Source organism: Rhinolophus sinicus, linkage group LG02 (assembly GCF_036562045.2).
Source record: "Rhinolophus sinicus isolate RSC01 linkage group LG02, ASM3656204v1, whole genome shotgun sequence".
NCBI classification, from domain to species: Eukaryota; Metazoa; Chordata; class Mammalia; order Chiroptera; family Rhinolophidae; genus Rhinolophus; species Rhinolophus sinicus.
In genome coordinates, this window is record NC_133752.1 from 168,510,817 (window position 1) to 168,522,824 (window position 12,008).

Sequence of the window (12,008 nt, forward strand, 5' to 3'; positions counted from 1 at the left end):
TCATTCATCTATTATAACAGTAGTAAACACGTTAAACTTAATAACATACATTTTAATAAAAAAAATTGCTTTCCATTTTTGTTACTTTAATTTCTGAATTAGCATTTCACATCTGCTTCTGCATTCAATCTGTTGAAACATCACAGGTCAGATAACTTTTGGGCAACTCCATTATTCACTACAGAGAGAATGAAAGTGAAAAAGGCAAATAACATCTGTGTTATGAAAACACTTTTGACTTCAAGAATCTCCTGAAAAGGCATTGGAAACCCCCAAGAGTTCCCGGCCCCACCCAATACAACCCCTGAGACCTCTGAATCCTGCTGGGTTCAGCCAATGGGAGCCTGGGAAAGAAACTGGAGTGATAAAAGACAGTGTCGTCAGAATATGGCTAAATCCCTGTAGGGCTGGCTTTGTCTCTTGAAACCAGAGTAAGGGCTTCTCACAAGTATAGATTCCAGTTCCTTCTCTCCTCATCCCTGTGGACCTCAGGGCGAAATATCTTTTGAGTTGTTACATTAACTTAGTTTTTCTATACTCTGTGCACACCTTTGTAAATAAAAACTCCCGAATTTACCCTAATTTTATACCATTACATAAATGAAACAAAACTTCAATAGACAACACAGAGCCTTATTATATGCCAGTTGTTCTCAAAGTGTGGTCCCTGGAGCATCAGCATTAGTATTACCTGGGAACTCATTACAATTCAAAATTTTGGACCATACTCCAGATTGACTGAATCAGAAATTCCAGGATGGGGCCCAATAATCTGTTTTAACAAGTCTTTCGTGTGATTTCAATGCATGCTAAATTGTGATCCAGTGTGAAAACAAGCATTGCTCAAACAAGGTAATTAATGATAGTGCCCTCGTAAATTTAGAAACTGTCATTCAAGTTAGCCCTTAGTTAGTAACAGCTAATGGGAATAAGCATTTATATGGTGCCAGGCACTGTTCAAAATACTTGACATATTAACTAATTTACAACAACCTTAGAGTGTAATAATAACTATTAGTGCACCAATTTTTGATATGCAGAAAAAAAATTACACATAGAGATCAGTACGTTGGTCTAAAGACATATAGCTAGTAAGTGGCAGAGCTAGGTGCGAACCCAGGCAACCTAGAGCCAGAGTCTATGCTCCCAACTACTGTACAATAAGGCCCCAGAGCAATAACAAGGGTCTGGAAGGAACTCAGTTTCCCCAGCTACAGAGTTGGTGGAGGGTCCCTTCCGCCCTTCTGCCCAGCTAGGATGATTGCCTTCATTGTTTCCCAGCACTGGGAGAAGTGAGGATGAGCCCCTTCTAGGAAAAGAGCTGGAATGGTGAGTCCTCACTCAAGTAGACTAGATAGGCTTTTCTGAACCTGGTTAATTATTTAGAGAATGAAAGGGATTTACCAGTAGCTTGTGAGGGTCATAGTTCGGGGGGTTCTATCCTATACTTAAATGTGTTGTCCCAGGCTTGAATTACATGAAACAGTTCTGCTGTGTTCCCTCCATGCCTCTGACCAGGTCTTCACCTTCACCTTGACTTTCCGTATGAACTCCTCTCTAAAATAAGATTACCTCCAAGCTTCCTGAGATCAAGGCATCCCTTTCACATTAGCTCCTTTCTCCTTTACATATGAAAAACTTCTCTGAATTTTGCTTTTCAGACTTCAGGGTGGTGTAAAAGTGAATGAATACAATGACTGAGGAACAAGATTTCATAGAAATAGCTAGAATTAGAAATAATTAAATTTAATATACGATTTGTTGTGATCAAGTATGATGGAAGAAATAAAATGGAAATGTAACTTCAAAAAGAAAAAGGGATGATGTAAAATTAAAAAAGCATGTTTGTATCTTTTAAAAATGAATGACGGAAGTATCAAAACACTATTTAGAGTGTTGGGTAAGTTAAAAAACTGTTGTAACAGTTTTATTTTAAAAAATCAATATTTACAGTATGCTAAAAATTGCATCCTTTTCAGTTTTTTAACTTATGAAAAATTGTAGATGTCAAATTGAAAATGTGCAAAGGGGTACATGATGTTTAAAAATATTTTTGTGGGTATATGCAAGCAAAAACATTTGCAGATCACTTGTTTATGGTTATCTGTTTAATTTCTGACCACCGTAAGAATTTGTCAACTTTCTATAAATTGGGGGCAGGTTAGCTGCGGGGACTTCGATATGATGACCAAGTAACCAACCCAACAGGGCATGCACTAAACTTTGGTGCTTGCTTCCATGCCTGAGAGACGGCCCCTGTGGTGATTCCCCCACTCAGAGTAACTGTCCTCCTTACCATGAGCCTCCCTAACTCCTGGGTTCGCTGAGCACCTCTCCCAAAAGACAGGGGGATTTGGGTAGGTGAGCTTTATGTGAAAAAGTTTTGATCTAGCTGGAAAGTTTTAAGAACTAGTAGTCCCTTATACTATATCCTGTAACAAGTCCCTGTGCTGACGTACTGTTTGTAAACATGATTTTCATCGGGCTTTCTGAAATGTTGACAAGAGTTACAACTACTTTATACTGCTTTCTCCGAGCTCCATAGGCTTTCCAGTAGCCCCATAAAGGACATTTTCCCTTCTTGAAATAGTTAAAAAAAAAAAAAAGTGCTTATAAAACCAAAGCAAAACACACACCACACATACAAAAAACATAAAGAAAACCCCACAGAACCACCCCAAAACAGTAACTATCCCTTCAACTGTAAAAATCTGTAAAAATGACTTCATCGTAACTAAAGGGAAATAATCTGCTGATTATTTCCTTTAAGAAGACTTTTGTGTGACATCTTTAGATAAAGGTAATATGTGTAAACATATTTATGTAGATAGAGAGTTAAACACTCTCCTTTCATTTTAACCTCTCTGTTCATTCACCTCCTACAATATAGACCATACCTATTTGCATTTCTTTTTGTGTATTTCTGTATGGAGAAGATGAAGTTTTATACATCTGCATTTCGAATTAAATCTAAATCCTCTTTAATATAGCATGAAAAAAAGGAAGACTGACCAGTGCCAATTTTGTTTCAGCCATTTTATATAGGAATCCAAAAGCATCAAATTTCCCTGTACTCTGGGAACAATATACAGCATGAACAAAAGGTTATAGAGGGAAGAAAATGTAATTGAGTCTGAAGAGCGTGAACATCTGCAAAGAATGAATTGTAAGAGAAAATGATCTCTGAGGGTCCTACTTATGATGAAACGGTTTCTAGTTACTCGTGTCAGAGAAACAACCTTCTGCCCTACACACGCCTCTCAAAGTCGAATCTACTGAGCAGAGTGAGACTGCAGATGCTAGTTTCCACAACAGGGAAACAAACAGAAACAGGTGTTAAAAGACTTCACAAAACTAAATTTGCCCAGTGGTGTTGAGCTTATGGCCTCAGAGGAAAAGTCAGAAAAACGATATTCTGGTCCAAATTCTGTCATTAAAAGAAATGTGACTGTGGCTAAATCAATTTATCTCTCTGGGCCTCAAGTTCCTCAACCTTGACATGGGAGGGTTGGACTAGATGACAGAAAAGGTTCTAGAAGTCTCTTGAGCCTCAGACTTTCCATTTTAGATGGAAAGAGCAAAAATTCTAACACAAGTGATTTAAGAACATCAACATTTATTTAACATGATAAAAAAGAAATGAGATATGAACATTTGCATTTAAACAATAGTAAGTAGCCTTTAATACTTACATTACATGTGCTCATTGTATAATATATACACAATGAACATAATTACATTTGTACACAAACTAAGTACTGGATTTGAAAACCTGCTTATTGCTGTACACATCTATTCCAATGAAGTATAAGCCCAGTACTTCAAAATACCTACATTTTAAATTGTTTTTCAAGAAAAAGTAAGCGGTAACATTTGTGTTTAAGCTGACAAGAGTGTGGCAGTAACTGCTGACATTGCAATTTGACTGGAAAATAATTATGGCAGAAAACAGGACATACTTCACTTAGCAATAATAAAATGGCACATTTTAAATATATATATACATATATATATATAAAATTTTTACAAATCAAGTATGAAACAAAGCACTGCAGTAGCCAAAATGGAACGACGACAACAACAACAAAAAAAAAAAAAAAAAAGGAAAAGAAGCTTCATTGGAAATAAAACTGATGTACTGAAAAGCAAAAGCAATATAATTCCACCTAGGCTTTAGAAACATCAAAATCTGGGAATCAGCAACTATGTAAGCTCTTGCTGAAGACTGCACAGTAAAAAGCACCTTTACTTATGCTCTGAAATCATAGCAGCAAGCTGGTGTCCGAAGAATAACCTTGAGATTATGGAGTGTACATATGGGCCATTAAAGCTGTTTGGAATAAACATTTTCCAGAAGTGATAAAATGATGCTCTGTGACCAAAAGCATCAGAACTATGAATTTCATAGATTTAAAATATACTGTACAATATCTTCTCACATTGCTGGAGGTCATGTCTTTAGGTGTGAATGGTTTCACCAGAAGACAGCATAGCTGAAAAATAAAGAGGGAAATTTATTATGACACCTGCGATTTAATGAATGACCATTTCCTAAAGTAACTAAGGGTGACATTCTATAACAATAGAATGACAAGCATGGCCATGAAAATCCTAAAACATTAATACAATTAAAGGACGTTTCTTTTTCATTTCCGTAAGCTTAATTCACAAAGCAAAGAAACATAATTCAATTAAATATCAATTCTGAATTAAAAAATGTACCCAAATGTGTGGCTGAATCTAAAAAATCCACAAAATGAGCAAAGATTTGCATAACGTCACTAAAATATGTAATAATATATTGAGCAGCCTACATAGCAGTGCCATTTGTAAAACTTTCCTAAGTTCTACCAAAACAACTAGTACAGAAAGATGACATATACACAATAGGAAGACGTAAAATAATACAAGTTTGATTGTCACTAGTTGCTTGTGCGGGCTGCATGCTGTAAGATTGGAAAATATCTGGTAATAACTGTACCTCATTCCAGTATTCCACTGGCTCTTGGAATAAAAGTAAAACAGAACAAAATTCAATAATAACATCTTAAAGAAACTGGAAATATACTTGAGTTTTCACTGAACATTCTGTATTATCAGAATAGTCTATGTGGAATGAATTGCGAACCTGTTTGTTGAACCAAAAGATAAGGAGAGTAGCTTTTAATGTACATTTCTCCACTAAGACAGACAGAGGCCACTGATCAACTCTTTGCACAAGAGGAATCAAATGAGCATAATGTTTATGTCTGGTGTTATTCAGTCACTAGTGGCAACTGTCACTTCTGAACATATTAAGTTAAAAGTCTAAACACATTGAGTGACAGAGGCAAGACATAGGTAAGACTATAACAAATAGGTTGTTTGTAACTCCAGAAAGGATGTCAGTCCTGCATTGATACCAACTGACAGCACACAAAGGCTTCTTCTAAGATCCAAGTAGACAGAATCTCAAATAAAAGTTACAAATACGACAAGATAGTGAAGCATAAGTCCTTCTGGCATTAGGGAAGGGCACAGATTATAGCTGCTATAAAAAGGTGTGAATGGGGGGGCCGACCCAGTGGCTCAGATGGTTGGAACATCATGCTCCTAACGTGGAGGTCGCCGGTTCGATTCCCACATGGGCCAGTGAGCTGTGCCCTGGACTGGCAATCAACTGCCTCAGCCGGAGGGAGCGTAAGGCTCATAATACCAGCATGGGTCAGGGAGTTGCGTCCTACACAACTAGACTGAGAAACAATGGCTTGAAACGGAGTGGGGTGGGGGAGGCGGAAGAAAGGGGGGAATAAAAAAGGTGTGAATGGAAGTGGATTATAGAAAAAAAACAATACCAGATAAATGTAGTCAAGTTAGTACTTGTATTCATTTATTCTGAGAATCTAAAAATCAAAGACTGTATGAGTAACAGTGATCACAATGTCTCCAGGTGCTTTTGCTGCTTATAATTGTGTAACAGAAACTGGGGGTAATTTTATGGGACAAAACATTACTAGATCTGGTAGATACTGAGAGAAAAAAATGCAGAAAACGGCTTAAAATGCTCACTCCATACCTCACAGCTTTTCTGAAAAGTTAAAAAGTGTATCTATATGTACCAAAATGCACGTAGGATTCAGCAATTGTTTAAGTTTAAAAGTAAGACCTTAGGAAATTATTCTGTTCTGAAACTATGGTCTAAGGAACATTATTCAAGAAAGGCTTTCTCCTTGTCCCTGTCCCCACTCGTGGTTATTTTTTAGTAGCTATCTCACTGACGTAAAAAAAAAAAAAAAAATCATTTAGAAATATTTTCTGATAGGTATTAAAGATTTTACTATTCCATCCAGTTGGCTATACTATAAACATTTCTTTGTCCTTTAAAATAATTAAACTCCCAATGCGGTAGATATGTCATACTAACTCTAAAACACATTACTCAATCAACATGTAATGACTTAAACAGAATTCTCAGATCTGACTACAGAAAGGAACATTAAGTTGGGAGCACAGCTGCAAAACACTGTAAGGCTTGTCTTGGCATAGGCCGCATGCTCCAAGTTTTGCTGTTTTTACAGATGATGAAATAGGAGACAGAGAAATGCTGTCACACAACAAATCATTGGAAGGACCCATGTTGGAAATGTGAGTTACTGCCCATGGTTCAAATACATGGCCTACTTGCTCTGCCAACTATCCCTAACCTACAGTTCAGAATTAATCTCAGTTTTTATTCACTAAACCAACAAATGAATAAAATTCCAGTCAGAAACTGTAAGGGAAAAGCAAAGGGAAACAACGTACTTTTCTGGAGGTTACACACACATGAAATGTGATCCTTCGGTGAGCTGAGGCTGAGTGGACGGGACCGGTGATGCTGAGCACTCAGGAGACGAGGACACACTTTTCACTAAAACACACCAAGAAAATGGGGGAAAATAAATATCTTTAAGATACATTTGAGGAAGGAAATCTGATGCCGTGATGCCACACAATAAGAATATGTTTCAAAGAGGAGTTAGTTGTATTTGGGTTCTGTTCTTTACTAATCTGGGAACTGATTATTCAATATGAAATGCCACTCGAAGACTTTTTGAATAGTCTACTTCCTTGTATACCTTAAACTCATACAATGTTAGATGTCAATCATATCCCAATAAAATTGGAATATTTTTTTTTCTTTAAGGTCAATTTTCATGTGTCTATCAGTGAATTACTCTTGTTGGGTCTCACTATTAAAAGCCTTTCTAGTTCCATGGAGTTAAATATTATAGATGGTTTAAATGTTGTAGTTTTAATATACCCACACACCACTTTGACCTAGACCTGCCACATCAATAACTGAAAGTGGTCAGTGACAATTAAAAAAAAAGTGAGCATTCCAGTGCACATATCCTTCTTATAAGTGATAGAAATGAAGGCAAAGACAGTGCTTAATACTGGTTACAAGGGAACATGATGATATAAATTTGCATATTATATGTATATAAAATACAGACAATGCTCTACCTAAGTAGAAGAATCCTAAAGAACTCAACTTCACTGTATTTACCCTTCTGCAAAATGATTGGTGGTGGTAGGGAGGGAGGATTACTAGGAATGATTTTTGAGAAGCAAAGCTGATAATATGCACTGGTAGGCAGTACGATCTCCTATCTCCACCCCTAACCAAAATTGTAAAGAAAGAACAAAAGACATGTGAAGAGTCTAAAAAATATGAAAGAATAGCACAGAAAATTTTAATTTTTAACATACTTTGGACCACAGTCTTCCATGAAAGAAAACCCCAGATGTGGACTATAATCCATTACTGTAGGAGGGGCTAGAGAAAACAAACCCATCCTATTAGTTTAGATATTCAGTCTTCCATAGTTTCCAAAGTGATAGGTTTGTGAACACTCTTGAGAATCTAGGCTCAGAGTAAACAGGTAAATTTTGCAACTAATGAAGGATATTCTTATTAGAAAAAAAATTATGGTATGTGTTAAGATAAAAAACAAAAACAAAATAAAAAATGAACAAACTGATCCCAAGCCAGGACAGCCTCTGTGTGGATCTGTCTGGTTAGGCAGGGTCACCCTTTCCTCCTTTGTCCAGGTGCATCCTTCCTGAAGGTGGGAAGGCAAAGGTTGATTAATCTGTACTCAAAGTACTTAAGTGGCTCGCTTGCTAGAATCTCCAGAGGTTCAGAGGAAGCACCAGTGAGAAAATCATGACATGTGTAATATCTACCTGCCATTGTTTGGTTTCCTTTAGAAGCCTCAGGAATTAGTTCATAAGAAACAATACTTTCTTCCTGCTCGTGAATATTGTCCTTTGTATTTTCTTCAGGGTGGCCTTCTGATTTATGATTTGTGATCTGTTTCTCTTCTTGAGGGCTAATAAAAATATGATATTTCAAAATTTATTATAGAACGCTATCTTTTCCCAATTTATTGTTATCAAATATTTTAACCCCATAGAAACGATGGCCATCATCTATATTTAAGAACTGCTAACATTTTCCTTGCAATCAATCTCTTTTCTTTTCCCCCTTTCTCATAGAAACCGCAAACATTAAAAAAAAATTAGAGTGAATACGAAACCTTTACCCTGAGCTTCAATGATTATCTACATTTTGTCAATCTTGTTTCATCTAAAATCCCTAAATCATTTTTAAAGCTCATTCCAGACATATCATTCAATCTGTAAATATTTCACTTTGTATTTATAATACCTTAATATTACCAAATATCCAATTAGGGCTCAAATTTACTTTATTGCCTTATAATTTTTTGGCATTATTTATTATTAGTTTCAGGTGTACAAAACAAGATAATAATTAGACATATACACCCCTCACAAAGTGATAACCCCACCAAATCTACTACACCTCTGAAACCGTACATAGTTATTACAACACCATTGACCATATTCCCTGTGCTGTACCTTATAGCCCGCGATTATACATATATTTTAATTACAGTTGACATTCAATATTATTTTACATTACTTTCAGGTGTACAGCATAGTGGTTAGTCATTTACATAATTTATGAACTGATCCTCCCGATAAGTCTAGTACCCATCTGACACCAAACAGTTTTTACAACATTACTGACTGTATTTCCCATAATATAATTTTAGTAACCAGTTTGAATCAGGAGTCAAAGTCTATACAGTGTGATTTGCCTGACAAATCTCTTAAAGTCTACTTTAATCTAAAATAACCCACCCCACACACCCCGAAAGGGTCATTGCCATTTATTTGTGAAAGAACCAGGTTTATCTGTCCTATACAATTTACCACATTCTGAATTTTGATTATTGTATCCGTCATATTTTTTATAAACCAATGTAATTTTGAAGCCTGATCAGATTTAAGTTTTTGGGGGAAAGAAGGTGGGTGTCGTGCACTATTGTATTACCAGGTCGTCACTTTTCATGATGTTAAAAATAATCCATGATTTCAGTGCTTATCAGCTTGATCCATTTATTACAAAGTTCCCTGTCAGAGTTTTTCATCTAATAGCTTTAGCAACCACTGAGAAATTTTATTCAAATCCATTATTTCTTTAGGGTTAGCAAAGCAGTGATATTCTGTCTCTCATGCCTTACTGAATGAAATTCTTCTTAATAAAAAAATATTTCCACATTAACTCTTTGGCTGTAGTTTGTTTGGGAAAGGCAAGATAAATTTAGAGTCTCTTTAAGTTTTAGAATAATAATGATTCGATTCTTAAGCATCCCCAAAAGTGGCCAACAAATTATTTTTTGTTGTTAAATCATCATGAACTCATAGATTTTTAATATACTGGATGTGTTTCAATCTATGCCTATTAACAAAAATTCAGCAGAGATGTATTTTTCTTATAAGCTATTGCCAAATATTTTTCAAATTCAATCTTGCCATTCATTGAAGAGACAAAGGCATTCCTAATAACAGTAAATCACATCATTTCTCTTTTCCAGCACAGGTTGTTTTTTAATGGAGGGTGAAATTGAGGATATGCACTTAAGAAGGCTAGTTAACAAATATAGCTAAAAAATAAACAGCAATTCACTGTAATTTCTGGAATGATTATTGATGAGACAAGTAAAGAGTTAACAGGAGCTGCCTTGTGAGCTTGCAGGATGGGACAGGCAGAGTTAACAGGAGCGAGCTTGTGAGTTAGCAAGAATGAGCTTAAAAATTAACCACTTGGCTCTGAATCTCCCAGCTAGCACTGCACCTGCAAGCTGACAAGCACCTTACATCCATCATAGGTAGGAATAGAACAGTTCCCAATCACAACCGCGACACCCTGTAAACTAACAAACACCCATCATAGATGGGAAGAGAACAGATCCTACTCGCAACAGCAACCCCCTGCAAGCTGACATCTATCATAGATGGGAACAGGACAGTTCCCAGGAGAAGACAATTGTAATGGCAGCCCCACTGCAAGCTGACAAGCACCCTACATCCTGCTTAAATATAAAACTCCAGCTAAACAGAAACCTGCTGCAGCTATCCCTATCAGGTTCTGCCCTGGCAAAACTCCCTTTGCCAGTTTCAAACAGAACTCTCTCTCTCTCTCTCTCTCTCTACCTGACTTTCAATAAAGCTTTCTTGCTCTCCCATTTTGTAGAGTCTCATGAATTCTTTTCACAGTCTGTGAATGACCAGGGGTTAAATCTACACCAAGACACTTATCAGACAACTTAGACTTCTGATCAATGTCTATCATTATGTAGGCAATGCTGAGGTGCTTACTTTGCTACAGCTCATGTATCTTTGCCATTTTTTAAAAAACAGGTACTTACTGAACACTCAGGTACTCAGTACAGTGTTAATGCTATACATGTATTTTCTTACTTAAATCCTTAAAATTCACTTGTGAGACAGCTATTATTTATCCCCATTTTCACAAGTGAGGAACCTACAGCTTAAGAAGGTTATATAACTTGCTCAAGATATTACAGCTCCTAAGTTCTATGCTGGGACTGGAATCCAAGACTTTGACTCTGAAGTTCACCATTTTTAAGCAGTTACACAAATCTGTGACTGATTCTCTTGTTTGTTTGTATTCCCTAACTATTATTACCTGTATGAAACATCCTCAGGCATTTTTTCTTTGTTTTTTTCTTCATCCATCACTTCCTTAGCATTTACTCCATTTGGCTCAGGTTTGATACGTGTTTCATAAAAAACATTTTCAGTTTTTTTAAACTATAAAATAAGATGGAAAATTTTTTTAAAGCATTTGTACCACATTAAATATTTATTAGTAAACCTAAAATGATCCCAATAAAAGTTTATTAAAAAAATCATACCCTGTCAAATATTTACTGAAATATAAATTTAGATGCAAGTATATTAAAAATATTAACATTTTTTACTATTAGGATAAAAGGTTATTTGCCCAAAGGGATGAAGCTATAAGCTAGTTGTTTTGGGATATACGATTCTTTAATTGGGTTAACAGTAATTTATTCCAGCCGTGGTTGATCATGTTTTAAAAGTTTTCAGTTAATCAGATTATTCAAAACTGATCATTTCACTTAGATCTATGGCTTCTGCGACAGAATGAAATATTACTTTATATCTTGACCTAATCTTCAAAAATCTACCCCTTTGGAATATCTGCTCTAAATAATCTCTCTACCTCTGTGCTGAAATCCGTATTTTGAGGTTCAGCTTCTATTAGTCGAACAATTTCTGCTGCAGGACTTTCATGGTTTGGCTTTACATCATTTTCTCTACTGACAGTGTCCAGTTCCTTAATGTTATCATCCTTCCTTCGAGTCTGTCCAAAAGATATATAGCATTCTTAGATTCAAACCGGTAACAGGCAGCTATTTAGATAGCACCTGTTAATTGTGAAAAAAGCTGGATCTTCACTCATAAGGTTTCCTTATGAAAACCAAGAGGAAATGTATATATTTAATATATATCAATATATTCATATACATTAATTATCGATATATTAGTATATAGCATATTAACATATGGCAGTAGTCTACACATTTTTTAAACTCTCACTTTAAATTTCTCCTTTTGTAATTTGT

General features: G+C 35.8%; 1 protein-coding gene across 21 annotated transcripts in view; it reads right to left on the reverse strand.

The window, feature by feature from the left end:
- Positions 1-3,599: 3,599 nt before the first annotated feature.
- The window catches only part of PLEKHA5 (pleckstrin homology domain containing A5), a 204,977-nt gene continuing 196,568 nt past the window's right edge, over positions 3,600-12,008 (reverse strand). For 20 of the 21 annotated variants that reach the window (XM_019714631.2, XM_019714629.2, XM_019714630.2 and 17 more), the window contains 5 exons: positions 11,606-11,746; positions 11,045-11,169; positions 8,212-8,357; positions 6,784-6,889; positions 3,600-4,493 (listed from right to left, as the gene is read on the reverse strand). In XM_019714631.2, the coding sequence (XP_019570190.2) occupies positions 6,795-6,889; positions 8,212-8,357; positions 11,045-11,169; positions 11,606-11,746 (507 nt within the window). In that variant the 3' untranslated portion in view covers positions 3,600-4,493; positions 6,784-6,794. The remainder of the gene's footprint in view (positions 4,494-6,783; positions 6,890-8,211; positions 8,358-11,044; positions 11,170-11,605; positions 11,747-12,008) is intronic. The other variant, XM_019714633.2, reaches the window with a different exon arrangement.